Source organism: Daldinia decipiens (genome assembly GCF_022478715.1).
Source record: "Daldinia decipiens strain CBS 113046 unplaced genomic scaffold F4813scaffold_2, whole genome shotgun sequence".
Lineage (NCBI taxonomy): Eukaryota > Fungi > Ascomycota > Sordariomycetes > Xylariales > Hypoxylaceae > Daldinia > Daldinia decipiens.
In genome coordinates this window covers 1304250-1330479 of record NW_026054545.1, presented here as the reverse complement: position 1 = coordinate 1330479, position 26230 = coordinate 1304250, and the positions used below count along the sequence as shown (strand labels likewise).

The window sequence follows — 26230 nt, the reverse complement described above, 5'->3', positions numbered from 1 at the left end:
AACGGGTGTAATACCGCTTTCCCCAGACCTAGGTAGGTAATTAGATGGCCGCTATGGAGGAGCAAATGCCCGAGAGCGCGGTAAGTAGCATCTGGAGTCACTTGTTCCTCTTTCCAGCGCTTGTTGGAGTATCATGCTCTTAACGTAGCTTCGGGTGCTTCATTATCCGCCGAGAATTCTATAAAAAAAAAGAATATGCTAATTCCTGATGCTGCAGTGGATCGAGTACGAGTACTGGAAAGGGGGTGCCAGGGATGATCCCGCAAAGTTCACGAGACAAATCCCCAAGATCCAGAGGCAGGTTAAGGCAATTTGAATAGGGGTCAAAATGGCTTTATGGATGTGAAAAGGTTACAGTCAATCAATGACCTCAAGATGGGCTAACCCACGGTTTGTATATCATATGACTCTGGCGGAGGTATAATCTAAGATACTTAAACTTGATACTATTGGGAACTCGTGCAGCCATTTACCACATGCCATCAACGTTATGCCCACGCTCTCGGCGTGTAATGACCGCTCGTATATATTCTTTTCCTAAATACTTTACGTCAACACCTAAGTCCACAACTTATATTGATAGCCGTAAACCTAGCGTTGGTAATACTGTGCTAATACTTTCGGGCTCTGAGTTTTCAATAACTGTATATCAATCTTCCCGGTTTCGCTCCAGCTCATCGCAGACCATTTCTCAGGATGCTGCTTCGCATCGATGAAATGTTTGATGGCCAGGACCGTCTGCTTTGCCCATTTGTCGTCGCTGATACCTCCAGTCCCAGTGCCTAACGGTGTCATCAAGATAGATTCTATCTTCGCTGAGCCGGTACTACTACCCTCCTCCGTTGCGTATCTATTATGCTGCTCGATCGCATTCAACAAGCTCCAGATACACTCGTAGACAACGTCTCTGTCCCAATCGCTGCGGATGGGAACACGCATGGTGGGACACAGAGCCAGATAGCGACAACCCCAGCCGTTCCCGTCGTGGTACCTCAACGTCCCACGGAACGACTCTGGCATTTTGACGATACAGCACGAGCCAGGCGGGAGATAGCCGCTATGCAGACGGTATAGCTCTTTCTGTGCAACGCGTGTAAGAGCGTGATAATCCGTTTTGGGGCTGAAGGCCCGCGATATCGCATCATCGAAGCCACCGTCTAGAAGGGCATATGAATTTGCCGGTGACACTACCAAATCGAAATTCAGGGATGGTGGCAGGTCAGACAGGAGCGTATTATAGACTGTGTAGTTAAGCAAGGACTGATCAATTCCATACTCTTCTAGCACTCGGATGAAGGCATCCGAGGCCGATTCATGCATGCAGAGGAGGTGAATATACGGGATGGGCTGAGCTTCTGAAGGCATATTGAAGCATCTGGTGACGTGTTTATATGTGAGGCAGCGTGCGGGGGCTGTGAAGTTGAAGGAATGGAAGATATAACTTACTGGCAGCTTATTTGGGTAATTATTTGCAGGTCACCTGACTACCCTGGCTTGTCTTATAGGAGTAAACGCTTCTATAGGTCGTAACCTAGTGATGTAGGGTAGTCTTGGCGAGGATTTATTCAGTGGCTATCTAATTATGTAGGTTAGGTATATGCCCAGCATAAGAGATATCACCAACGATTAATATTAACAGCAGTAAACGCGCTGGCTACCTAGGTAGGTATCTAAAGAGTTTCATTCCCATAGTAAGACGCATACTAATTTTTCTTAATCATAAGTCTTCCAGTTTATTTTTGGCATAATCATCAGTCCAGTCAGTCATCCCTCTTAGACGAAGCGCAAGTGTCCATCCGAGTTTCCGATGCGCTCGTCCAAGTTAATCCGGCGTCGATGCCACTGGCCTCTGGTATCTACCAGCTCCGCCTCTAGGATCCGTCCGCCGTCGACGAGATGGATGTCCCGAGCCGAAGCGCTGAAATTTCCGGTTGCCCGGCCCGGCACTTGCAGCGTTTGTCCCGGGTAGATCATGTCTGGGTTGGCAATATTGTTCCTTCTAGCGATGTCCTCGAAGCTACAGTTGCACCGTCGGGCAATCTCCCTCAAGGTATCACCCTGCTGTACGGTGACGGTGCTGGAACCAGACCCTCCACTTGCCCAGCAGAAATTACCGTCGTTGTTGCTAAGAATTTCGTTCAGGTTTAGGATGCTGACGTTGCTTCCTCCTCCTCGGCGTGAGCAATTTGCGCGGAGGTCGTAGTCTCCTTCGAGATGTATATCATGCGACGAGGCGGAAAAGTTGCCGGCATAGTTTCCAATCGACCTGTCTCGGCTTGGAGAATGACGTCCTCCGTGATCACCATGGTGAGAATTCGAATAAGCAGGCGGCGGTGATGAAACCTGGTGATGTAGCTTTTCTTCTTCCTTCTTTTCCTTGCGATCATGGACGAAGTCCTCTAGTTTGTGACCAGCTATAGCGCCACCGATAGCTCCGATGACTCCATGGCCCATTTTATGTCCACCATAAGCGCCGGCGGCGGCACCAGCAAGTCCTCCCATCAGACCGCGCTCTCCGTCTTCACCCGGGCCGGCATTTGGGGGACCGGATTGATAAGGCCCTTCATGCTGGCGTTCACCGTACCGATCTCCAGGACCAGAGCCGTATGCGTTGCCGTATTGAGGATTGCTAGGCTGTCCGTACCCTTGCTGTCCGTATCCTTGTTGCCCGTGCTCTTGCTGTCCATAGGAAGGATATTGAGAGTTGGGCTGGCCGCCATAGTAGGAAGAAGCCTCACCCTGGTTGCCGTAACGCGGATCCATGTTGATATGTGGGGATTCAGTCGATCCAGTTAGCTTTTGACGAAAATGTATATGTTGTAAGTCGGGTCGGTATGGCAGATGTGAGAAAGTCCAAGGGGGAAGAGGGATAGAGCATAGTTATATTAATATATCAATATCATGTTAGTGCTAGCAAACACCTATGAAGTACCCTCTAACTTCTAGCTGACTCGGCTGTGCCACTTGGTCTGACGTGTGCATACACAGCCTCCAGTCTGAATGATTAAGTCTTTGTCCATACTCAGTCCCATGGAACCTGAATCATACTACACTCACCGCACGTATCGGTACACGTTGGCAAACGAACGTGATTTGACTTGCGGTGTATATAATACGGATACTCGGCACACAGCTGCAATGCAAGTAGCCAGTGTTGTGGCTGTGCGGTCTTGGCATTTCTTCGTGACTGGATATACGAAGCTGAGACTAAATGAAAATTGTGGCTAGAGAAAGCTCGAGGTTTCGATATTGATGCCTGATGTGCACTAGAGTTGTATTAATTGCGTTACAGAAAGTGGAAACTCGTGAAAGTGCCTCCTTTTCCGAACGGCAAACCCGTAGCGTTTAGGTGATCAACTTCTCTAATACTTCTCTGATCTAAGGGATGGGTCGTTAAGTAGGCTATTGCATCACGTACCTAAGCTGGACCCAATTCTAGGACACTTAAAAAATATGTGAGTTCGATTTATGTACTAAATTGGAATATAATAAATACGTCCCAGGCTGTTGAATAGGCTAGACTACACTGCTCTAGTTTCAGGGGTACTTTATGATGAGAGCTTATTGGGCAGTTCGCCCAGAGCTCTACAAAACACACCGCTATGTAGTAAAAGAAACAAGAAACAAAAAGGCTATAGTAAAGGAAATATATACTAATCCTCAAGAGGTTATATGTATGTATATCGATACATTCGTTGTCCTATCCAGGACTAAATGACGACAGCTCCAGAACCCGACAGGTCCATCAAGGTAGCCAGGATGATCGCAACTTATGCCGCCATCAGAAGTCTGACTGATACAGCCCAATCGATTTCACCATCACATTAACTGATACATAGCGCATATTGCGCTGAGTAATATAATCTGTCAAAAAACAATCATTATCACTCGCCCACCACATGGTTCATGTTCGTGGACGAAGAGGGGCACAATTCATCCTCATAGGAGGTAGGTTTCCGAGAGGGGGGCTTCTCAATAACTCCGCTGCAATCGTCGCTCCTATGATCATACGACAATTGGCATCTTTCCTAAACTTGGGTTTCACCACAGTCAAAGCGATCCGTAAAACAGCTCAAAATATATTATTACGAACAAATGGTAATAAAATCAATTATGTGCTCTGACATAGGTATTGCAATAGTATAACACGTTATATAGCGATCTATAAAGCACCTAGGGGAGAGTAAGAAAACCAATCCGAACTTCGACATATTTCTTTGGTTGAAAACGAGGTAAACAAGGTTAACAAAATATGATAAGTCGCATTCTCTGTCATTCTCGCCATACCAAGTCTTTATCGCTATTGTGTTCAAACCCCGAGGCTCTATTACTGCTGCGATCTGATGCCATGATAAGAGCAACAACCTACAAATGACCTGCTATACATTGACTCCAAGACAGCCGTATTTGGTATCATGTTGCTGAGGAGTTCATCGTGCGGAAAAGATTGTCCTGAGATTCCTCAAGACTTTGACCGGAGACTGCAAAAGGAGGGTCGTGGTTTGGTTGATGTTCCACAATTACCCAGTCTGCCCGGCAGGCTTCGAATTTGACTACAAACGGAGTCCTAAGGGCTTCTTTGTAGTCGTCCGGGTACAGGAGCCTAGCTATATCCACTGTGTATACAGCTATGGGCGGGCGGTCTTTTTCTCGAGGCGTACGATCGGTTACCCAATCCATATAATAACCATCGAACGCCGCATGGCTTTCCAGTAGCCACTTTTCATAAACCTTCATGATTACTGCTACTTTCTCGTGGAAAGACATGATTTCGCGGAAGACTTCTATCGTGAATGCTTTTGCTGGCATACGGAACCTGCTAGTGTTGAAGATCCTTTCAGTGCCGTTGAAAAAAAGCGTGGTGTCAATGGGACGCGTCCGGGACTTCACTTCGATATCTAGAGAGTTCCTTAAAGCTGGAACTGTACAGGCATACCGAACTAAGGCAGCTTCAAAAACATCGGCGCCCATTTCATTGGCACCAACGTTGTAGAGGATGGTATCTTGGGCCCCTTGGAACACTGAAAGGAATGGCGATGATAGCAGAATCATCTTTTTAAGATTCTTCCAGTGAAGACGGCACATAATGTCTTGAATCAACTCGATGGGAAGATTCCCGAAATAGCCTGCTGCCGATTTGTTCTTAACAAGATTCGCATGATCCATTGTAGTAAAAAGTTCTCTAGGTTTTGGTTTTGGTGATCAGTAAATGGATTAGGGTACAATTTGTTTGAAAATAACACAATTAATGGTTAATATCAAGTACTAGTAATTTATTGTGGAATTATAAATCAGTAGGCTAGAAAATAAGAGTCTGAAAGCTTGAAAGGTGTCTAGATAAAAATATCAGAAGTTGGAATGGAGATAGCATTCCTAGGTATTAATATAGACACAAAGAACGGCACCATCACAATGCACTACTTTATTACACCAATTTTACAATCTCATTATTCATAGTTGCGAAACTCATGATATCTACCTGTCAAAGAGACAAGGAATTAAATTGTAAATGGGCGCCGTAGCAATATGAGCCGCCCATGATCCGCGACATATTACTATAGAATGGGTAACTTGAGCAAACAAAATCGAAATGTCCTAATTTTCTTAAAATTTTTTTATCTGTCTAAACCTTACACTACTTACCTTAGGTACTTTTGCCTATACTGTGTGCTGGTCATTATAGCTCACAGTGCCCCATATCACATCCTGTAAGAATCGTTACCAGTTATTCATTCTAAGAACTCATTGTACTCTACTGTAGCAAACAAAGAAACTAACTTCAAGTATAAGGTACTCCCAGTCATTTATAGGTGCCGAGATTTAAGTGATTGTGACAACATATTGGTGAAGGTTGCAGGTTCGGGCTATGGTATGCTAACCTCGAGGGCTCAAGGCATCCTTTAATATATAAAACACCTCCTATCGGGCACTGACTAGCTGGTAGTAAGTTTTTCCAAAACACCGTCTTTATCATCTCAATGTAGCTTTAACTTTCATCTCATGATGGAACGATACAAATGAGTATTGGCTGGCAAAATATTAGTGTATCCCCTGAATTAGATATTCAAGGGTATAACAATCCTGTAAGTAGCTGATGTCTAAAACAGGGCTCTACCGATGCCTCTACTTAAAGAGTTCGGATGAAAAACTGAAATATCTCTTAGGGTATCATCAAAAATCCCGAATCGATTTATATAAATCTTTATTAGATTTGAGAGGTGTCTTTAACAGCCACTTTAAACAGCTTTTCGTCGAGTGGCCCCCATGATGAGCAGAATTGCGCAAAGTATATACTAGTCGTATGACGGTACGATCATTAACTCTTGCTTCCCTTTATGTACAATGCTAACAAAAAGCAAATTATTTGCTCAAACCAGCTTAGGATATGTGTTACAAGCTATTACCGAACTCCGTATATATATATATGTAGCCTTCTGACTCTGAGTTGATCCGATGCGCCACGGTCTATCATGCCGCCTTTCCCCTATTTCCGCGCCCTCGCCCTCTAGAGCTAGAGCTGGGTCCTGCCTCTGTAGCTTTAGTAGTGGCATTATTACCGCCTCCACTATTATTAGGTCGATTACTGCTACCCGCTTTTGACTTATTGTTACGATTGCTTCTTCGGCTGCTGTTGTGCTCCTTCTTCCTTTCTTTACCTTCTTCGCGTGCAGCTCGTCTTGCTTCTTCTTCTTGCATCCGCCGGCTTTCCTGATCCCACCACTCCTGGAACGCCTGCTCTTGTTGAATCTCCTGAAGGCTACGTTTGGCGACTGCTTCGCGTACACTTTCCTGTTCTCGCCGCTGTTCTCCAATGATATCGGCAAGACCGAGACCCATCTCCTGGTCCGGTTTAGGTGCTCGTTTGATATAAGACTTCGAGTGCGGAGTGAGTTGCTGGGATTTAGATTGAGTAGCAGGCATGGGTACCTGTGTTGCGCTGTTGGGTTTTTGACCGGAAAATCTAGTATCTGGAGATGCTGTCCGCCGTGGTATGGACTTGCTAGACGATGTCTCTGCAGCAAGAAGTGGCTTTGGTCTCGGTGGACCCGCCGACAAACCTGCCGAATGCTCCGGGATGTCTGTCGGGGGCGTCTTCGAGGCAAGCGGGGTCTTTTGCCAAGGCGAGTCATTCTTTTCGCCAACCTTCGTCCACGGTGATGGCGATTGGTGAGATTGTGACTCTTGCCGAGCTGCTAACTCCACTTGCTGTTGCAATTGCCTTTTTCTCTCCTTTTGAGACATCTTTTGTGGAGTGGCTTTGCTACTTGCCTCTCTTCTCTCAGCCGCTAATTCAGCAGACAACGCTGATTGGACTGGTCGAGACTCTGCTAACACTTCTCGCAGATCTAACCGTGAAGTTGGCAGCGATGATGGTCCCCATGGGTTACCTCCCGATGGTACATGCCTCGCAGGACCATTCTGTAACGTTGTAGGGGATAGGCTGGGTCTTGATGTCGAAACCTGTGTACTGGAGTTTGGTGTAATGCGATCTTCAACAAATTTTCCTTTGGAATTCCTCCAAGGACCAGGAAGCGTTGATAACTGGTCCAATTCGGTTTGCTCACTGGGTTGCAACGGTTGGGGACTTGGAGAAACAGGAGTCGTGCTGCTGGGTGACCCCTCTTCGTCCATAGCAAAGATGAGGTCTGCATGAGAGTCTCTTGGTCGAAGCTCAGGCGTAAAAGGCTCGTTTCGAACTGCTTTTGGCTTTCTCCTACTTCGGTCTGTCATGGGAGAAACAACGGTAGATTCATCCAAGCTCCCAATACGAGACTTGAACGATGTTGATAGCTTTTTATCGTCTTCTTTCTGTATGACCTTATACGCCATCTCTTTCACTCGTCTCTGCCTCTCTTCATCAATGTCTTGCGCTAGCTCGGGGTTGCGTTCGTGGAGTAGTAAATCAGCTCTCCCACTTCGCGCAAATGGACACCTGGCTAGTTGATTATCCCTGACGACCTCATCTAGCTCTAAGAGAAGATCCTCGTCGAGATCGTCAAGGAGACTGCCCATGTATTAGTATCACAATTCATCTTCTATATCGAATTTGATGATCTAGCCAATAACACAACCCAGCAACCTATATATACCATGAAAGACAATCTCTATAGCGAGCGATGTCGTCGAATATTCAAAGCAAAGTCTTTGGGGAAATTCGATTCATTGATTCAATTGTTAGGGTTACTTACTGATTTTCAAGCATTGATTCCATCTGGAGGCAGATGTATTCCAATCCTTTATCCTTGAATTCAGTAACCGAACAGGGGCTGATAGCATTTAGTAGATTCGAAATATTCCGAGTGTTGACTATTAAGATTAATATCTCCCTTGAATATGGTAATGGGAAGATAACTTACCAAAACGACCAATAACTTTCTGGCAGATTTGTGATAGACGATCGAGCATAAGTTCATTAGCAATGCCCATAACCTCCATAACTAATTCGGAGAAGTCATCAAGGTTCTCCGCGGCAACATCGTCGAATAGATCTTCCCCAATATCGGCGTATAGATGCTGAAGTACGTAATGGAATATCTCCGGGTCTATATGCTTCAGGTCGATTTTAATATAGTCGTGATCTTTCTGTTCTGCACGACGACTTTCTAGCCACATACCACGAGAACGACCTTTGAAAAGACCTTGGAACCACGGACACCTTTGGCAGAGCAGGTCGCTGTGGACAAGGATCTCATCACCATCAAGTTCTAAAAGGGCGTCGCCATCTTCAAAAAAGGCTGCATCCTCGATAGCTTTCTGAAAGTCTTTATTCATAGAACGTGGCGGTGAGCTCTGGATCCTAACAGCAGCTTCCAAGTCGGCCATACCAAGTCCAGTTGCCAGTCTCATAAGTTCTGTGCGGATTTGGCGGTATCTATATGCCAAGGGTTTAGATTGCCGCGTAAAGTTCCAGGCAGGGATGACTCTGTCGCAATATAAATAAACGATGAGATTCATCAGTGTGATTATATCGACGCTGCCAGTAAGTTCTATAATCACAACATTGTCCTGTTCGCTGATAGTTAGAACATCTGAAAACTCGGAAATTCCAGTTTCTCTGAATTGCTGTAATCCGGCCCGAAGTAACGGACTTCTAGCTGACAAGAGCCAGGAGTGTACGGGAATTGCCAAATGTGGGAATGCAGCGGCACGAACGACCATGCCAAGACTATCGTGGTGGAAATGCCAATTCTTGAGATGTACTTGAAGATCATCTTCAAGGTCAGTTGACGTCAACACCTCATATGCTAGCGAGTCTACTCGACCTTTCAGCACGTCAGGGTCCTGAAATTTCCAAGTGTCCTTATTTTCTCGCGCTTTAGAATTTAGAGCCCTAAATCCAGACAGGGGAAACAGAGGGGCAATGTCCTCCCACAATGTTGGGTCATCAATCTCAAGTTGCTCCCGTGTCACATCACAATCCTTCCGGACAGCGGCGTACGCACCGAAAGCAGAACTTCTAACAGCAACAATATCTGTAATATAGGGAACACGCTGGAATTTGAAGTCCTTCCGCTTGTTAGAGCCTGCTGTTGTAGGTGCTTTAGTGTCTTTGGCTTTTGTTCGCTTGATGCGATGCCAGACCGCACCAGACTGTGTAGAGATTATAACAGAACCATTTTCTCCGACACTAACAGATCTAACACCGTCTTTTTTGGAACTCCAAATGCATTGCGGTATTGTCACCGCGTCCTTGATCTTCGACGGATTAGTCGTGGACGCAGCAGACTGATTACCATCGTACTTGTGATTGACTATCATGGTAAAGAGGTCTCCATTGCCCGTAACCGCAGCTATGGTATCCCCGCCTGATGTGATTTGATGGATCTCGCGGCGACCAGGATCATAGCGGGAGGACATAGAGAGTTGCACTGAGCGTTGGAGTGGCGAGCTCGTGAAAGGATCAAAGGTGGGGAACTTGATCATGTTATAGCCGTAACTCGTGAAGACACACACGGTATGGTCCTCGAAAAGACAAGATGTAGCTTTCTCGATGGCCGAGACCATGACGATTGAAGAATGACTCGAAAGGAGGGTCGCGGCAACTTTCCTAGGGACCGTCTGAACCTCAAGAGACCTAGAATCCGCATCCATCAAGGCAAGTTGACCAACATTTTTCCCCCAGCAGAACAAAGATGACCCCGTATGTGCTACGGAATGGATAGCAGAAGCCGCCGCCCCGAGTATGATTTCCTTCTTCAATGGACCAAATACTTGTCGAGGCGTTGTACTTATTGGTTCCTCATCAGGTTTCACCGGTGCAGGTAGAGGAACCCCAAGCTGTGAATACGTATTTGACCCCCAAGTCCAGAGTTCTCCCGTGTTGGTCACGGCCAATGAATGATTTTGGCCTAGTGAAATCTGAACGACCTTCTTGTCGGACAAGCCGCCCTGAACAGGCATAAAACTGAACCTCGTATTCTCGTCGCCAAGGCCAAGACGACCACCACGCCCAATGCCGCATATGTACAAATTAGAGATGGGATCAGTCGTGAGGACAGCACTGTGTAGCTTAGAGAGCACTACATCTTGAATCATCAAGGGGCGATTCTGAATTAAAATTGGGACCTGTGACAAATCGCGAGATACTGAATCCTCTATGTTCGACTGGCGCTTGATTTCCTCGAGGTACTGATCATAGAAATGCTGAATTAAATGGTCAGGGCGTTTCAAATAGATGCGCTCTGGGAATTGGCGATCATCTTCATCGCCAAGACCAAGGGAAAAGTTATTATTGCTACCAAAGGTGAATACCTCCTCACCCAGAGCAGCAAATTTGCTATGATGCCTATAGGAAATGTTAGCAAAGCACGACTTCAGACCTAATTAGCCCATATCCTTCCTACCTAGCGTCCTCGCCTGCCGAACCCTCATCACTATCTGAGCCATCATCCTCCAGGCTCGCGCGCTCTTCCGAGACTTTCAAGGTTCGCAAGGCAATACTAGCGTTGTATACGTCAAAAGGACTATTTCCTTCATGGTCCTTCGTCTTGATTAGCTGTCCCACTCTAGTAGTAGTAACCCCCCCAAGAGAGCTTGTCAAGTCTTTACGTTCCTTATCAAGTAGCAATCGCGCAATCGAAATATTTCCATTATATAGGGCTCTATGTAAGGCATTCCAACCGCTCTCGTAATCTTGAACGTAGATATCGATCGCGGGATGGTCGAGGAGGGCTTCGACAAAGGTAATGGCGTTCGAAGATGTCGACGAAACGGCTCGGAGTAGAATAGTCAAACCCGAGTAGTCGCGACTATTAATATCACCCTTTCCGAGATTGCTACCGACATTCTTAGGCGCAATTACGGAAACGCCAAGGCCGGACGCTTTGCGCGACTTGGTAGTGCCTCGTGGAGAACTTCCGAATGCCCCAGTATTACCTACTCCTGAACCCGAAGTCTTGGATGGGTTCTGGGAATAGCTGGCCGGAGCCAGTAGCCGACAGAATTTGTCGACGTCATTTTCCCAGTAGTATTTCCAAAGTAGATGACTCATGTGTATATTATAAGGTGTCGTTCAAAGCACTTCAAACTACACCTCGCTGTGAATCTCGAGGGATCACGGCCTATTTAAAGGTGCGATTGGAAGCGCTTTGAATTGACAAGGTGCTGGAGGAGGTTATCCCGCTGCGAATGATCACCCAGAACTCGAGACTATAGCGACGTATGCGCAGATTCAAGCTTAAGGGACCGATACGGGATACTACGGGGGGACGAATCGGGAACAGCGTTAGATTGCGACTTCGGTTTCGACTATGCGAGACAAGACGTTGTGAAAACGGATATCGCGCTTCGGGCGTAGCAGATAAGTCGTATCGGTTCAGTTGTACTTATCAGGAGCCGCCAAGGGTATTCGATCGATCGTTGCTTCGTTAAGGGGTTGCCATATGAATACGCAGCGAATAGTATACTTTATAATCCGTAGAAGGTCCACCTACAGTAGCCGGCCCAAGATGATATATTACGGAAATGGCGTCTTGCTGAGCGTATGTGTCATAAACGGTCATAAATGATGGAGGATGATAATCGAAGTGCATAGACGAAGATAGGAAAGGACGGGGACGCATACGTAGGTAGGAAGTAGCTTAGAAGGTACCCTGCCTATCTGCGGTTTGTGCGCAAACCCCGCGACGCTACCACGCTATAGATAGAAAATCGGGTCATCGGAGACCTTATTTTAGGCCAATCATAACTCTAACCGACAGGGCATGGTAAATCCTCAGGGTATCAAGTCCTATGTATTGTATGTACATACGTACCTTAAATACCTAAACTTAATTCTCGAACAAATGAGCCTGGAACTGTTTGAACAATTGCATGCATGTGGTGTTTTAAACAAAATTTAACCAATCAGCACTACACGTACGCCTTTCTAAACATTTAATATATTTAAAGCCACGAGTAGGTGAAGTCATACCTACCTGAATAAAGTCTATACTATGTAAACCAATTGTCGGCCAACTGCTGGTTATTGCTCACGCTTCTGCAAGCTATTGGATGATGTGGAGTTCGCATGCATATATCCCCTAAAGAAGTCCCCAGTGTAAGCTCTGGTCTTCACTACATTAGGCATATATGAACGAACAAGCAATGGCGGCAAGTCTCAGCCGGTCAATAAGGCTACGAATAGGAATCCATACCGAGAAATCGACTTGGCATTGCAGGTACCTACCTATCTATGTGAGCCTTATTCCGCCTGAAAGTATTAGGTATATCTCCCATATTTATATGTCCAGTGTAATTATTTATCTATCTACCTACCTCCTAACCTATGTTCTCGAACTTTTTCGGTTTTGATGGTGTGATAAATGCAAGGGCAGCTGTAAGGTTAATATTTAATATTACAGAGTGTTTATTAGATAGTACCTAAGATGGTTGATTTACTTACCTCCAAGGTAGATAAATATATCTAAGAAATGTCTTTTACTTATAATACAGAAGTGAGATACAAATCTCCATAGTTAATAGACAACTTATTGACCGAGTAACTTATAACATGCTTTGATCTTGTTTTCTTGTTACAGTTGCACTATATGGTACGACTTCGGGCGTTCAAGACAAAGGACCACCGTTAAAACAATCAAATATCCTGTCAGCTTTGGTGATTAGGCATATTTAAGCGTTAAAGTAACACTCAGGTACGTAATGTTAATAGATAAAAGGATTACCTAAGTCCCTCTAGATTTAGGGTTATTTGCAGTGGGGTTTACTGATAACGCCGATCCGGCGGGCATATGGCGTTCTGGGGTTAGCGGGTTGTAAAGTATGCGCCGCCATCGCAAATGATAATTCGAAATTCGTTTCTTGTCAGATCAAATAACCGCCAGTACCCGAATATATGTATTATTTACCAAAACACACCTCTTCTTCTACTTTGAATTGAATCGTAACGCAAGTCATTCACCGCATATCTCAGAGGTTGAATTCGCCCAAGATGTCTCAGGATCAACCACTTCCCTTTGTATACACCTTTGCCGCAGGTTCGTCGCATCCTAAGCGTTTCTACAGATCACCATGCCGCATGAACTAACAACTTAACTTAGGTGCCATTGCTGGCATCTCGGAGGCAAGTAACACATAGACTCGAACTCCCCGCGCATAAACAGCAAGCTAACCTTATACTTTTTTCTTTCAGATTCTGACCATGTATACCATGCCATACCCCGCTTGAGTCTGTCGCGTGCGCATCGTTGACATAGACTAGGTACCCTCTGGATGTTGTGAAAACCCGAGTGTGAGCGGCAGTAAGACCCTATAGCTCCCATGTCCGAGGCTTACCATAAAACAGGCAACTCCAAACCGGCAAGGGAACCAGCGCAGACTCGTACAATGGTATGGTAGACTGCTTCCAGAAGATCGTTCGCAATGAAGGGTATGGTGACCGCCCGACACTTATAGTTCTTAGACTCATCCGAAGTGCAGATTTTCGAGGTTATACAGAGGCATCACAGCCCCTATTCTGATGGAAGCTCCGAAGCGTGCCACCAAGTTTGCTGCCAACGATGAATGGGGCAAGTTCTACCGCAAAGCCTTCGGTGCCGAGAAGATGAACCAATCACTATCGATTTTAACGGGTGCCTCGGCTGGTGCCACTGAGTCTTTCGTCGTTGTACCCTTCGAGTTGGTCAAGATCAGACTGCAAGACAAGGCTTCTGCGGGTAAATATACTGGCATGATCGATGTTGTCTCCAAGACTATCAAGAACGAGGGTATTTTGGCCATGTACAACGGTCTTGAGAGTACTTTGTGGCGCCACATACTATGGAACGCCGGATACTTCGGTTGTATCTTCCAGGTTAAAGAACTTCTACCCAAGTCTGAATCCAAGAAGGGTGAGATCCTCAACGGTCTAATCTCGGGAGGAATTGGTGGTACTGTCGGTACGATAATCAACACGCCAATGGATGTCGTCAAGTCCCGTATCCAAAACAGCCCCAAGGTTGCCGGACAAACCCCGAAGTATAACTGGGCTTGGGGTGCTTGCGCTACTGTGATGAAGGAGGAGGGCTTTGGTGCCCTGTACAAGGGTTTCCTACCCAAAGTCCTAAGACTCGGACCAGGAGGAGGTATCCTTCTAGTTGTTTTCACTAGCGTTATGGTAAGTCTCATCATCCCCTAATCAACTTGTTTTGATCGGCCACTAATACAAGTTAATAGGATTTCTTCCGCTCCATGAAATAAATATAGATCTCCGGAATAGTCTCGATGCTCTATCAGGAATAGCTAGGCACTGACACCTCTCTGTTTGATTAGCGACTTATACATTGGCAGCCATACATGTGCCTATAGATAGCAGACAAGATACCTAGCATACGTCTTCCCGAAAATTTAGATCATGACCATCCTTTTCAACGTCGTTTGTTGACACATGGACTTATGATTGCACTTACCCGAATAGCTTCCAATTAAGAGATAGAAACTACCTACCTGCGAGGTAGGTACCAGCCTAACGGACTTACATCGGTGATTACCATATATATTGCAATTTCCTTTTCCCTCAATAATCTAGGTACCTTCTAACCAACCATCTACGACATATATATCTTCTAAGACGTCTTGATTGTGTTCTCTCACAACAATTACCTTTCTTAAACTTCACAACTCAGAGGACGATCTCTATGCCCTTTATAACTACCTAAGGTACCTGGGTAAGTAGGTAATTTAAACCATTCTTCTGACTTGACTTCTACCCTTTCCCTTTCAACCCGAATATATTTACCTTCCCACGGATCTATGAAAAGCAGTTCTAGTTGTCGAGCACGTTCTTTCTCTAACACCTATTAAATGGCATCTACACCGTGTATATTCGTTGCTTCTCTCCTTACACCCACAACCAGTCTTTTAATTTGAGTAGGAACTTTTTCCAATGTTTCTTCCCCCATAAACTTCGAATACTCCCTCATCACACACACACACACAATCCACCTGCTTCTTCTCTTCTTCTCTTCTGCCAAGCCATATCCGTTACTTTTACTCGATATCTGAGTTTCAAGTCTTTATTTCTCCCTTCTTACATCTACATTGACCCCTGTGCCACTCATCTACTCATAATTGAATACGTTCCTAACCCTGGTATTAGGTTGTTTGCATCGTCTTCACATCTTCACAAGTGGTAAGAAGTGACATCTATCCTAATCCAACATCGTTCTTGACCAACTTAGTAAGTTACTTGCTTTGAAATTCCCTTTATATCCTCTATTTCCATACATATACCTTCACCTTACGCATTTACCTCACCCCTATCACCAAGCACTCTTACCCAATTCTACGAACCATAACCGACTAAGTGACATTTTAAACATCCCCAAACCCATTCCTCCCACACATCAGTGTTAGAAGGTTATTTCCCTTGAATGTGCCACTTCATCTCCTTGCGCATTTAACATATCCAAGGTTACTCGTCTAATCGTCGTCTAATCGTCCTAATCTCAACATCTGCGGCTTGTCATCCTCCTCATGCAATAAAGACTTGAGTATTGAAATCCTCTACTTCCATGAGGTATTATTATCCATCATGATTCCCATTTCAAGCCCAATTGTTTTGCTGGTCTCACCTGCCACCTCGTGCAGTCTCAGCGCCTTCTCTCGTGATGACCTAACTGATGTGAAGGGCTTGTTGCTGACTATCAACTGACCTAGAGTTCTTGAATACTAGGAAGGTGAAACGTATTCATAAGTGTCTTTGCATTCCCGTGATACTTTATTCAACTCTGAAATATTGTCTACTTCACTCCTCCACGTAACTCATATTTCTCAAGCGACATAAATCAATATGTCTTCCGCACGTAGCGATAGTGCCGAGAATGATGATCATGAACGTGAATTAGAGGAAGAATTAGAAGATTCTATCAGTGAATGTGCACCCTCAGATGCCACTGAAGAGCAAATGGAAAATGACGACGGTAGGAGCTCGTCCCATTACTTGAAGGGGCGTAAAGCTAATTTTTACAGACGATAGATCGGTCGAACCAAGCATTCTTGATGACTTAAGTGAACCGGACTTCGACGAAGTCCGTCATGGTCGCAACTACGATCAAGTAAAAGATGCATATGATCGTCAGCAGAGATGCATCGAAATGCTGGTCGATGATATTCGGGAGAAAAAACGAGAAATTAGGGGTAAGAATCGAGAACTTAAAGCGAAGACCCTCAAAATTCAACAACTGGAGAATCGTCTCGCCGGGATTAGTGAGCCTCCTGTGGTGAGTACCTCCGTTTGATCTCTTCTTCGTAAAGGGCCATACTCACACTCATATATAGCCATGGAGCCATCTACTAAGAGCATACTTTCAGGGCGAAGTATCATATTATAGCATACCCTATCGCCAATGTTGCAAACAGGAAAATATGTCGCAGAAACTATACATATTCCATCCTGACTTTTCACTTCAGGACGAGGAGATTTCAAAAGAGAGGCGCGCGATAGAAGAGAGACTAGTATTAGAAGAAAGGCGCGCGCGGCTTCTGGCACTGGAACGAGTACACGATGAAAGTGATATAGCTGAACCGGAGACTCCTCCTATGTCTTACTTCCCATTTCAAGAGCTTCCTTTGGAGATTCAGGTGAAGATATTCAGGCAACTGTTTGTCAAGGGTACTCTTATCCACTGCCTCTCTCGGTTGGACCCTTCAAACCCACCCGTTGCCTTCCCCGACAAGGATGTCGAAGGTGAAAGTCAACTACCAACCAGATTCCATTTTGGCAAGTCGCCATGTCAAATAATTCTAGCCTGCAAACCAAATGACGTGCTCAAACCTTTACTGGTCTGCAAACGCTGGTACTTTATCGGCGTCCATGCTTTCTACGGAGCGAATACCTTTGCGTTTAGCTCGCTCGGCGAATGGCATCGATTTTGCAATGGCATTGGCCCTGCGCGTGTTCAGCGGTTAGTGAACGTCGAATTAATGTGGCATGGATCTTTGATGCGTAGGCACGAGACCCGAATCTCGCAACGTTCGCTCGGTCTCAAGTGGTTTACCAAAACGAGACGCCTTCGCACACTGGTTGTTCACATAGCAGAATGTGATAACAGCCGGACAAGACGGAAATATGAGATACAGAAGAGGAAGAAGAAGAACCGTCAGCAAGTCGACAACGACGGAGACCGGCTTATCGAGGACCAGTCCGATGGATATCAATCAGATGGAGACGAGTCTGACGGCAGCCAATCTGATGTAGATCAAGATTTGGACAAAGGGTTTGATCCTTTCGAGACTATGGTTCGCCGTACTCTTAGACACCCGAATTACCGGAAGTTTCGATCAATGCGGACAGTTCAAGGGATCGATTATCTCTATCAACTACGAGCTATGGATTGGATCCGCTTCAAAGAGCGTAACGGCCTCGATCACCGCCAATCGATTCGGGATTGGTCGTTCCTAAAAGACCTAAGCACCGTCGTAACTCTGCCGAAGCAAGATGATCTTGCGCTCAAGAGCCATCTAGAGAATCTAACACCTCTAACGTGTTTGGAAGATTTTATCCCGTCGGGGGAAGATATGCTTATTATTAAGACATTTTACGACGAGACTCACATCCTAGGCCCAGTAGGTGGTTCCGAAACGACTGGATCAGCCAATGGCGCATTTAGCGATACTGCTTCCTGGGGTGGCACTAGTATCAGCGACTCGGATGATGATGATGATGATGATAATCCTCAAGACAGACATGTCCCTAATCTCCGAAACGCCCCCAATGCGCCAGTTCCAGAAATCATAGATTTAGATTCTAATCCCAACAGCGATACTGAGCCTGATAGTGACGATGACGATGATGACGCCGGTGGCTTTGGTGTATCAGATGTGTCACAAAATGCTACCACTATCACGTTAGTTGGTGCTTCACAGCAGCGTAATAACCGGACGCAAGGCGACGAGAGTGAAGGAGGCAGAATGGATATTGATGATGATGATGGCAGTTCCAGCGGTCTATTTGTTCGCTCCGGTTCAGGCTCGGGCAGTCCTCCAGCAGACCCAATGGAGATTGACGATCCTACCGAGCAGGTAAATCATGAGGTGATAGATCTTACTGGAGACCAGTTTGATGATGAAGATGATGAATCGTCACTTTTTGTTCGTTCCGAGCCAGATACCGGGTCCGTAAAAATAGAGCCCGAAGATGACGACCCTAACGACTTATATCCTCGTGAGGAAACCCCTCCGGGTAGCGATGATGAATCCGATATCTACCCCTATCCTATCCCCAGCGGTGCCTCTAACGCCAATTCTTCACCCAGACAATCGAGCGAAGGTGAAGCTCACTCTCATGACGAGGGACAAGCGGCAAAACGCCGTAGACTAGGGTGAGCAATGCCAATATGGCACACGCTTCTTTAGATTCACCAACCCCCTGGAAGAGAGGCAGTCGCTTCGCTCTTAAGATAAGACATACCTGGAGTCTTCTCTTTACATCTTCATATCATCTACAATCTAAGCCGCAACTACCTATGAAGTCATGCTTTAGACTTAGCCCAGTCTCCTATCTTCCTACTACTAGTCGTTTTTTCGCTTTAGTTTTCCGGTCCAAAATTATATCGGGACTTTCGAAATTATCGAATGTTTTCCCTTTCGACTTTCCAGCCTCGCCGGTATCAGACCAGGCAACTAAGGTGTCTTGCTGCTCAAGGTCAGCAGTCATCTACAACTCGTTTCTAGATATTTTCCAGATTATCCCAGCATAGCAGCCGGCACTTAGTCTCGAATCTACTGGAGAGTTTTTATACTTCGTCTTCACCTAGGTACCTAGGTCAGCCTACGAGCCACCAAAAACTTCTTTGTTCCCAATTTCAGATATTCATCATTCGCAAAACTTGCCTAGAAATCTACCGCACAGGTGCAATCTAGGAAGCATATTCTCAAACCACAGCACTGTATCAGTGCATCTTTACACTAACCATTTACCTATATAAGACTCATTCAATACGTCACTAGATCAGGGGAATGTTTCTTGCTACCACGAAGAAATCCAGGTTGGTGGACTTCTGAACATATATTACTACGATACAAGCAGTTTTGTCGTTATTGTTGACGACGTAGATATACGTGGGCTAGTTTGAAGGTTGCTAGGACTGAGATGATTTAAGAAGCCGTGCATGACCAGGAATGCGCTGAGTTGAAGTTGAAGAGCCACGAGGAGGGCACTTACGCCGAGATTTTTGCGAGTGCGGTTGTACGTATTCAGAGTAGTTCAAGTATATATAATCGATGATTTCTCACGATGAGTTTTGATTTTCCCAGTAGTCTTCGTAGCCTACTAGTATGGTATCTATTGAAGAGCTTACTGCTTAATCAAACACAACCTTACGCCCTTGAAATGCGACTTTTTGGCCTTCCTCCTTAGCCTTCTTGGCCGCGGCCCAACTTGGGTGTAAGAGACCCGTATCATCCCTCTTGGGTATTGCTTTCGGTTTTGGGTTGGTTTGTTCGCGGTCACCTTGGAGTTGCTGCTGGCGGTCGGGGTGGATGTGCTTGTTATCGAAGGGGTTCCGGATGCCTTTCTTCCAGGGCTTATTGGACCCCTCTTCGTCCCCTACGGCGCCTCGTCTCATGTCCCATCCCTGATCTCTGCCCGTTTTGGCTTCCTGCTGCTTCTGGACGTGCTTCGCCTTCTCCTTGTACTTCTTCTCCCAGATGGCTTGACGCGCCCGTTGCCCGCGCCGGTTCTTGCGCGCGGGGGCGAGATCGAGGTCGGAGGCTTCTGATTCGGAGCCTGATATGTAGCCGCCCATCAACGAAGGTAGGAATGCTGAGTTGCCGGGTATTATTGCGGCCGTCTTTGCGACTTTGGCCCTTTTAGGTGGTGGAGATGCGGATACGGAAATTTGGCTGTCTACATCTTCTAGATCTTCTTCCTCCTCCTCCTCCTCCTCTTCTTCTTCTTGGTCTGATTCAGATGATCCGACTGATGATATAGAAATGTCGTCGGCCGTCGTTTTTCGGAGCGATTTCGTCCTGCTGTCTGCGATGAGTTCATCGTCTCTACTACCATCATCTCCTGATTCGTCCTCTTCGCTAGAAGAGCCTGCCACAAAGCCATCGTACCGCGACCAGGCTCGTTCCTCCGCATCGCTGTCAGAGAAACCTTCAAGTGGTTGGTCATCCTCAGCTTCATCGTCATCTTCGCTATCGAGTTCCTCCTCCTCCTCCTCAGCCTTATCCCGCTTCCTCTTCAAAAGCACTAACCCTGGCTCGTTCTCTTCAGTATCAGACTTCTCTTCGTCTACGTCTTTTTCTTTACGTGTATCTTTAATCGCTGTCCGCTTCGTATTATCTCTGTCGTTGGCCTGCTCCTCTTTACTTAAGTCCTTCTTCTCCTTCTTACCCTTCCCTTTCTTCAATTTCTCCGGCATGGGTACCCTCAGCGCAATGCACGTGCCCATGATAGCCTCCTCAATGACGTCGCGGATCTGCTTGCGATTGCAGAGCGCACTCGTCACGTTGTGTAACGCAGCCTTCTCTTCCCCGGACAGTCCCTCGGGCTTCGGAATAGGCCTGATAATATCGGCGGGTATCTTTGGGGACTCGGCCACGCCCTTGATTTTGAGAAGCGACGAGCATAAGTGCGCGTGCGCAGCTTGTTGGAGATCGAGACTCTGATGATGGATTATATGTTAATACAAGGTCATCTCTAATATCAAAATTCCTCGTTCATTCATTCATACCTTTAATACGGCGATCTCTCTCTCAAACCTCGCCGTCTTGTCCGGGTCACTCTGAGCTTCGCGAATGCGCTTGCTTAATCGTTGGCGCTCGAAACCCTTGGCGGTTTTCATGCCGCGCGCTAGTTCTTTATGCCATTGCGACAGCTTCTCTTCGAGGCTGGGCTCGTGATTTCGTTTCCGTTTTGGCATGCCGGGCGGTATGTGAATATTACGCTTGGTATAAAATATCTAAGAACTGTAAAGCTCGAAATTTTTAATGATATAGCGCCCGTTACATAGATACCCCGTTGTATTCAAAATATCATTCTAATAGTTTTATGTATCTATCAGAGCTTTGGCGTTTACGCTAAACTTGTATCTCGATGAGGTTTGCATGTGCTCTTACTTACCTGATTCAAAGATAAAGCTTATCACGCTATCTTACTGTAATATCCAGAAAAAGCGGATTTGACCCTAAATTTTAAAGGGCAGCTCCTTACATAGGTAGGTATTTTAGCCCTGTAAGCATCTTACCATATGCAACTATTTTGGTACCTACCTACCTAACCCATATGGCGACGATGGGCCCCACTAAGAGGTGGAGAAGCTATATAATCATCAATGAGATGGCGGGGCAATACCAGAAAAGTGCCTATAGCTTTATAAAGGTTACTATCTTACTTTATAATCAAGTTCGGCTAGAGCAATTGGCTCTTTATATAACTCCTGATATATCAAGCCCCGTGAGTCAAGCCCGCATCCAGAAACTAAAGAGCTCATCTACGAGCTATGAAAATTAGATATTCTTCACCTTAACCACTACCTACATTCTTGAGGTTGGCAGACCATTCAGTGCGAATAGCAGTATATCTTAAAATAGGTAGAAATGGCGACTTCACAGTCAACGCCAGCCACGCTTGGTGCAGAAAGCTTGTTTAACGCCAAAGGCATTGTCGCAGTTGTTACAGGCGGCGGTACAGGTATGTGACAAGGCCCAAGTTAAGTTTATACCACTTACATATGAACCTTTTACTGACAAACTTTGCCACTCACCTCAGGAATTGGGTTCATGATAACTAAAGCTCTAGCCACCAATGGTGCTTCTAAGGTATACATCATAGGACGACGTCTGCAAGTCCTGCAGCAGGCCGCAGAGCAGATCGGCACCGGCAATGTAATTCCGGTTACCTGCGATGTGACGTCTAAGGAGTCCTTGCAGTCGGCGACTACTCAAATCCAGCAGGACGCCGGCTTTATCAACCTACTAGTCTGCAACTCGGGCATCGGTGGGCCTTACGGGAACCGGCCCAAGCCCGAAACCACCCTGGATGAGTTCATCGAGGCCAATTTGTCCATACCCATCCAGGACTACACTAACACGTTTGCCGTCAATACCAGCGCCGTATGGTACACAACCATATCATTTCTGAAGCTCTTAGAAGCCGGCAACCAAAAGGCAAATGTAGAGCAGAAAAGTCAGGTTGTCGCCGTAAGCAGCATCGGCGGCTTCAACAAGATCAACACGGGAGGGTTCGCTTATGGGCAGAGCAAAGCCGCCTGCATACATCTTATCAAGCAGTTGAGTGTGGCACTACCACAATGGAATATCAGAGCCAACGTCATATGCCCCGGCCGTAAGTGAAACAAGTCATTCAACCTCGGCTTTTACTCCCTGCAGAGAATAAATAAGTTTCGGGACGAAGAGAAGTAGAACAGGTCGCTTTTATCGTGCTAACAGGCACATAGTCTACCCGAGCGAGATGTCGGCTCCTATCATCGAAAAAGGAGGAATTGGGAAAGATATGGTGCCTCTCGAGCGTGCCGGAGATGAGAAGGACATGGCGGGCACTATCCTCTATCTCGCCTCCAGGGCAGGCGCCTACTGCAACGGCACCGTTCTTGTGACCGATGGAGGAAGGTTGACTACGTTCCCCTCGACCTTCTAAGCCTAAGCGAAAATCGCGGCCAAGAATGATAGCCAAGTATCCTAAGCAGGGGCTTGTTTCCCGCATAGTTAACCCCCACGCTTTACTTGAGTAGTCATCAAGCACACTTCCAGCAGGGTCATGCCAAATTAGCTAAAGGGAAAACACATATATGTGCCGCTCCTTTTTGAAGAGAGTAGAAGCAGATATGAGATAGGGGAGGAAAGTCCCGGCAATTGTCGTCGCGTTGGCCCGGTCATCCGAGCCGAAGACCGGGTTTTTATAAAACAATACCCGAGGTCAGTCACCTCAGGCTAGTTATCGACGATAGGTAACCGTCCAATTATGGTCCTGCAAATAATATGAAATCATCGGTAGTCTATTTCTTGATCCCGGGGGCTCTTTCCTGCCTGGTCCACTAAAGCCGACTTACCACTTTACGGTAGATGAATAAGATTTATGTCAGGGCCGCCGTTAACATGATCCCTGTGACGAAGGTCGCAACGTAACGGTATATTAATGGAAGTAGATAGAAATAGTTGTCAACGTACCTAAGTAGTTGTGCATCATAACAGCAGCCTACTGTTTGTAAAAGATACAGGCGGGGTGTGTCTAAACAGATGAGTTAATGATGACTCTATCCCGGCGGTTGTTTATCACTATGGGGTATTATTAGACCCTGTCGGACAATTTAAGGACGTGCTACTGGCAATGTAGGACAGACGTGAAGAACCCCGACCTCGCGGCTCTGGACCAATCATGGATATCCCGTATAGAGAAATACATAGTAGGCAACTTTATGAACAGTATTGTTTTAGCGGAACGCGTGTGGACGGCCATAAAAGAATCCCCTATATCTTAGGTACCTGTTCACCTGGCCGACGGTTGTCTATCTCCTCGTATTCTCCAGGTACGGTTGGTTGATATCTGTGCAATATACTATTGTAGAATCCGTTGACTTCGATTCCCTTCTAACAAGAATAATAGGAATAATAGTAGGCAAGCCATGCTACCATGAAGACCTAGCCATTTTCCCACAGCCGGGTTAAGCACCCGTATTTAGGTAGCTACCGACTGCTTTCGTGAGACCCCAAACAAGGCAAGCCAGGTAGCTATATTAGAGATATGGATGAAACCATGGAGCAATTGGAGCCGAGACTGTTATTCCGTCCCGTGATCGCACATGTATGAGAGGAGCTCACATAAGCTTGGCTTCCAGCGGGAGTAACAACGCGACACGAAGTTGGAGTTCTAGATTGGAGGACGAAGATGCAGCTGTCCTTTTTAGGAGAATACCTGCCCTGTCCTTGCTTGCATGCATGCTTGTACCTATCAGATTCTACTAATTTTTAAGGCGATGGAAACCCCAATAGCTTGACGTCACTTGTGTAGGTAATGTCTTTATCATGGCTATTCCCTTCTGGTATTCCACTAAAATACACATTTCTCTTCGAATAACTACTATAAGGAATGTGTAGATTTAAAGCAACCTTTTAATAACAATGCACTTCAGCTTATACAATATTTACTAAATATTTTAAAGGGCATTAAAAGTAATAAGACTTGTTAGGTTAGGAGGTGCATGTAGATTTCAAAAGATTAACACGTGCTTATCGATAGATAGCTGTCTACGTGGACCCACATGCTAAAATACCTACATAGGTACATACCTAGGTTAGGTATGTACCTCTAGCATGCTTGGTACAATACGGTGCATGTGCAGTGCATAGGGACTTTACCCCGCAATCCGCCAACTCTCGGGACAAGGGACGAGGATATTACGGCACTCGAGAAGGACAAAGGTTCAGATGTCAAAATTGAAGGAAAGATGACGATTTTTGCTTTCACAGTTTATGTAGTCCGTGACCTTCCTGAAGCCTACAAGCACTTGGAGCCGAGATTGAACTCTATCCAACCACCCAAGACCTTTTATCTTTTTCCACACGGACTTCCGCAACTTTGACATCAGTCCCAGCCCATAAGAATTCCGGCTGAATGGGAACGATAGCGCAGATCTCAACCATGCAATGCCGAGATCCATACAAAGTCTAAGCTTACGTACCTAACGGTGCCACTTTTGACGTTGACCTAAGTAGAGTACCTAATTATAGGCCTTGATTACCTACATGTATGGTCCAACCACGAGAATACTTCGTAAGAATGACATTGCTTCTCCCGTTGCTTGTAGCTAATAATATTGCAATAAGTAGTATATCCATAGACTTCCGAACGGCCATAAGTGCCTATTAATTACATTGAACTAGCCGGAATATAGTGTTACTAAAGTTAGATGTGAGTATTCAAATAAATAATATCCTCGATGTCGCGTCGGGTAGGAAAAGAGTGTACCGTGTAAGTGGTAGTTATAGAATAAGTGATAGGTAAAGAGAAGAGTACTTAATATCAGAAGCACCAGAACTACAACTGTAACGGGAGCAATTGTACAGCATGACCTTGTTTCCAGTTTGACGTCGGCATGATGAATTGTATGCGCCAACTCCGCACTCGATCCCCCTCGGTAGTGCCCTAACCACCATAAACTATACGTGGTAGGGTAGGTATAGAGGGGATTCGACCATAGGTAGATACCTAGGTAGTCACCAATAAGGACTCGAGATAATCGAGGAAAGGACATCAGGACGAATGGTTCAAAGATACCTGGTACTTTTCATCTCGCACTCGCCTCGGGATTCATTTGTCGTTCCTTTCTCTTTTACATAAAGTCACAGCTCTAGTCCCACTTCTCTTTCCCCTTCCTTCCTTCATCTTACATAGTAGAGTTTACACTTGCATGTATACTAGAGGCAGTCGACACCCTAAAATATTCTTCCTAGCTGCACGCGCTTTTGTTCGTCTACTTTACCTAGCTTTGTAAAATCAGTGATTGTTATTCTGTTGATTCTCCCCACCAAATCCGATAGCTAAGCTACCTATCCTTCGATTTTGCGGCGGAATATTCCTTCTGCTGACATCATCTGGCTATATACACACCGGCGTCCAATATTCGTACCGACATACCTATGTACAGCTCTCCCTCGCCTGTTGAGCTCAACCTGTGATCCCGCCGGTCTCGGTGGCTTTTGCAATTTCCTCAATCTAGGGCTGATAGCTACAATTCAGCTTTCTAGTTGGGGTGGAATAGAAGCCTATCTCCGGGTGATCTATTAATTT

At 45.8% G+C, this 26230-nt stretch overlaps 8 protein-coding genes across 8 annotated transcripts; 3 read left to right on the top strand and 5 right to left on the bottom strand.

The window, feature by feature from the left end:
• Window positions 1-591: 591 nt before the first annotated feature.
• Window positions 592-1365, bottom strand: F4813DRAFT_385082 (macro domain-like protein; the record flags this gene model as incomplete). Its single annotated transcript, XM_049246195.1, has 1 exon — window positions 592-1365. The coding sequence occupies one exon, from the start codon at window positions 1363-1365 to the stop codon at window positions 592-594; it is 774 nt and encodes a 257-aa protein (XP_049104334.1).
• Window positions 1366-1467: 102 nt separating this feature from the next.
• Window positions 1468-3191, bottom strand: F4813DRAFT_344289 (carbohydrate-binding module family 50 protein). The gene has a single exon (XM_049241648.1). It carries the CDS (start codon window positions 2761-2763, stop codon window positions 1774-1776), a length of 990 nt encoding a protein of 329 aa, XP_049104333.1. The 5' UTR covers window positions 2764-3191; the 3' UTR covers window positions 1468-1773.
• An 858-nt stretch (window positions 3192-4049) lies between these two features.
• F4813DRAFT_344286 (uncharacterized protein) lies at window positions 4050-5323 on the bottom strand. The gene has a single exon (XM_049241647.1). It carries the CDS (start codon window positions 5164-5166, stop codon window positions 4414-4416), a length of 753 nt encoding a protein of 250 aa, XP_049104332.1. The 5' UTR covers window positions 5167-5323; the 3' UTR covers window positions 4050-4413.
• A 1045-nt stretch (window positions 5324-6368) lies between these two features.
• Window positions 6369-12052, bottom strand: F4813DRAFT_106449 (uncharacterized protein). Its single transcript, XM_049238445.1, has 4 exons — window positions 10845-12052; window positions 8358-10786; window positions 8190-8307; window positions 6369-8005 (listed from the first exon to the last, which is right to left on the bottom strand). The coding sequence occupies exons 1-4, from the start codon at window positions 11489-11491 to the stop codon at window positions 6469-6471; spliced, it is 4731 nt and encodes a 1576-aa protein (XP_049104331.1). The 5' UTR covers window positions 11492-12052; the 3' UTR covers window positions 6369-6468.
• Window positions 12053-13198: 1146 nt separating this feature from the next.
• On the top strand, window positions 13199-14937 carry F4813DRAFT_106417 (mitochondrial 2-oxodicarboxylate carrier 1). The gene is made up of 7 exons (XM_049238443.1): window positions 13199-13475; window positions 13539-13561; window positions 13631-13641; window positions 13700-13729; window positions 13784-13867; window positions 13918-14593; window positions 14653-14937. The coding sequence occupies exons 1-7, from the start codon at window positions 13430-13432 to the stop codon at window positions 14674-14676; spliced, it is 894 nt and encodes a 297-aa protein (XP_049104330.1). The 5' UTR covers window positions 13199-13429; the 3' UTR covers window positions 14677-14937.
• A 1330-nt stretch (window positions 14938-16267) lies between these two features.
• On the top strand, window positions 16268-18801 carry F4813DRAFT_396981 (uncharacterized protein; the record flags this gene model as incomplete). The annotated part of the gene is made up of 3 exons (XM_049247894.1): window positions 16268-16397; window positions 16447-16697; window positions 16756-18801. 3 exons carry the CDS (start codon window positions 16268-16270, stop codon window positions 18799-18801), a joined length of 2427 nt encoding a protein of 808 aa, XP_049104329.1.
• Window positions 18802-19456: 655 nt separating this feature from the next.
• Window positions 19457-21363, bottom strand: F4813DRAFT_344279 (Bud-site selection protein). The gene is made up of 2 exons (XM_049241646.1): window positions 21156-21363; window positions 19457-21086 (listed from the first exon to the last, which is right to left on the bottom strand). Exons 1-2 carry the CDS (start codon window positions 21342-21344, stop codon window positions 19779-19781), a joined length of 1497 nt encoding a protein of 498 aa, XP_049104328.1. The 5' UTR covers window positions 21345-21363; the 3' UTR covers window positions 19457-19778.
• A 233-nt stretch (window positions 21364-21596) lies between these two features.
• Window positions 21597-23421, top strand: F4813DRAFT_106394 (NAD(P)-binding protein). Its single transcript, XM_049238442.1, has 3 exons — window positions 21597-22114; window positions 22193-22768; window positions 22881-23421. The coding sequence occupies exons 1-3, from the start codon at window positions 22021-22023 to the stop codon at window positions 23078-23080; spliced, it is 870 nt and encodes a 289-aa protein (XP_049104327.1). The 5' UTR covers window positions 21597-22020; the 3' UTR covers window positions 23081-23421.
• Window positions 23422-26230: the final 2809 nt, after the last annotated feature.

Bases quoted from the DNA above. Each gene is read 5' to 3' on its own strand.
- F4813DRAFT_344289 (XM_049241648.1), bottom strand. From the start codon at position 2,763: ATGGATCCGCGTTACGGCAACCAGGGTGAGGCTTCTTCCTACTATGGC.
- F4813DRAFT_106417 (XM_049238443.1), top strand. From the start codon at position 13,430: ATGTCTCAGGATCAACCACTTCCCTTTGTATACACCTTTGCCGCAG. The intron at 13,476-13,538 runs GTTCGTCGCATC...AACTTAACTTAG, and splicing joins TGTATACACCTTTGCCGCAG to GTGCCATTGCTGGCATCTCG. The intron at 13,730-13,783 runs GTGAGCGGCAGT...ACCATAAAACAG, and splicing joins GATGTTGTGAAAACCCGAGT to GCAACTCCAAACCGGCAAGG.
- F4813DRAFT_344286 (XM_049241647.1), bottom strand. From the start codon at position 5,166: ATGGATCATGCGAATCTTGTTAAGAACAAATCGGCAGCAGGCTATTTC.
- F4813DRAFT_106449 (XM_049238445.1), bottom strand. From the start codon at position 11,491: ATGAGTCATCTACTTTGGAAATACTACTGGGAAAATGACGTCGACAAA. The intron at 10,787-10,844 runs GTAGGAAGGATA...CATTTCCTATAG, and splicing joins TCGGCAGGCGAGGACGCTAG to GCATCATAGCAAATTTGCTG. The intron at 8,006-8,189 runs GTAAGTAACCCT...ATACATGGGCAG, and splicing joins GAATCAATGCTTGAAAATCA to TCTCCTTGACGATCTCGACG.
- F4813DRAFT_106394 (XM_049238442.1), top strand. From the start codon at position 22,021: ATGGCGACTTCACAGTCAACGCCAGCCACGCTTGGTGCAGAAAGCTTG. The intron at 22,115-22,192 runs GTATGTGACAAG...CACTCACCTCAG, and splicing joins TGTTACAGGCGGCGGTACAG to GAATTGGGTTCATGATAACT. The intron at 22,769-22,880 runs GTAAGTGAAACA...ACAGGCACATAG, and splicing joins CAACGTCATATGCCCCGGCC to TCTACCCGAGCGAGATGTCG.
- F4813DRAFT_344279 (XM_049241646.1), bottom strand. From the start codon at position 21,344: ATGCCAAAACGGAAACGAAATCACGAGCCCAGCCTCGAAGAGAAGCTG. The intron at 21,087-21,155 runs GTATGAATGAAT...ATCCATCATCAG, and splicing joins GAGAGATCGCCGTATTAAAG to AGTCTCGATCTCCAACAAGC.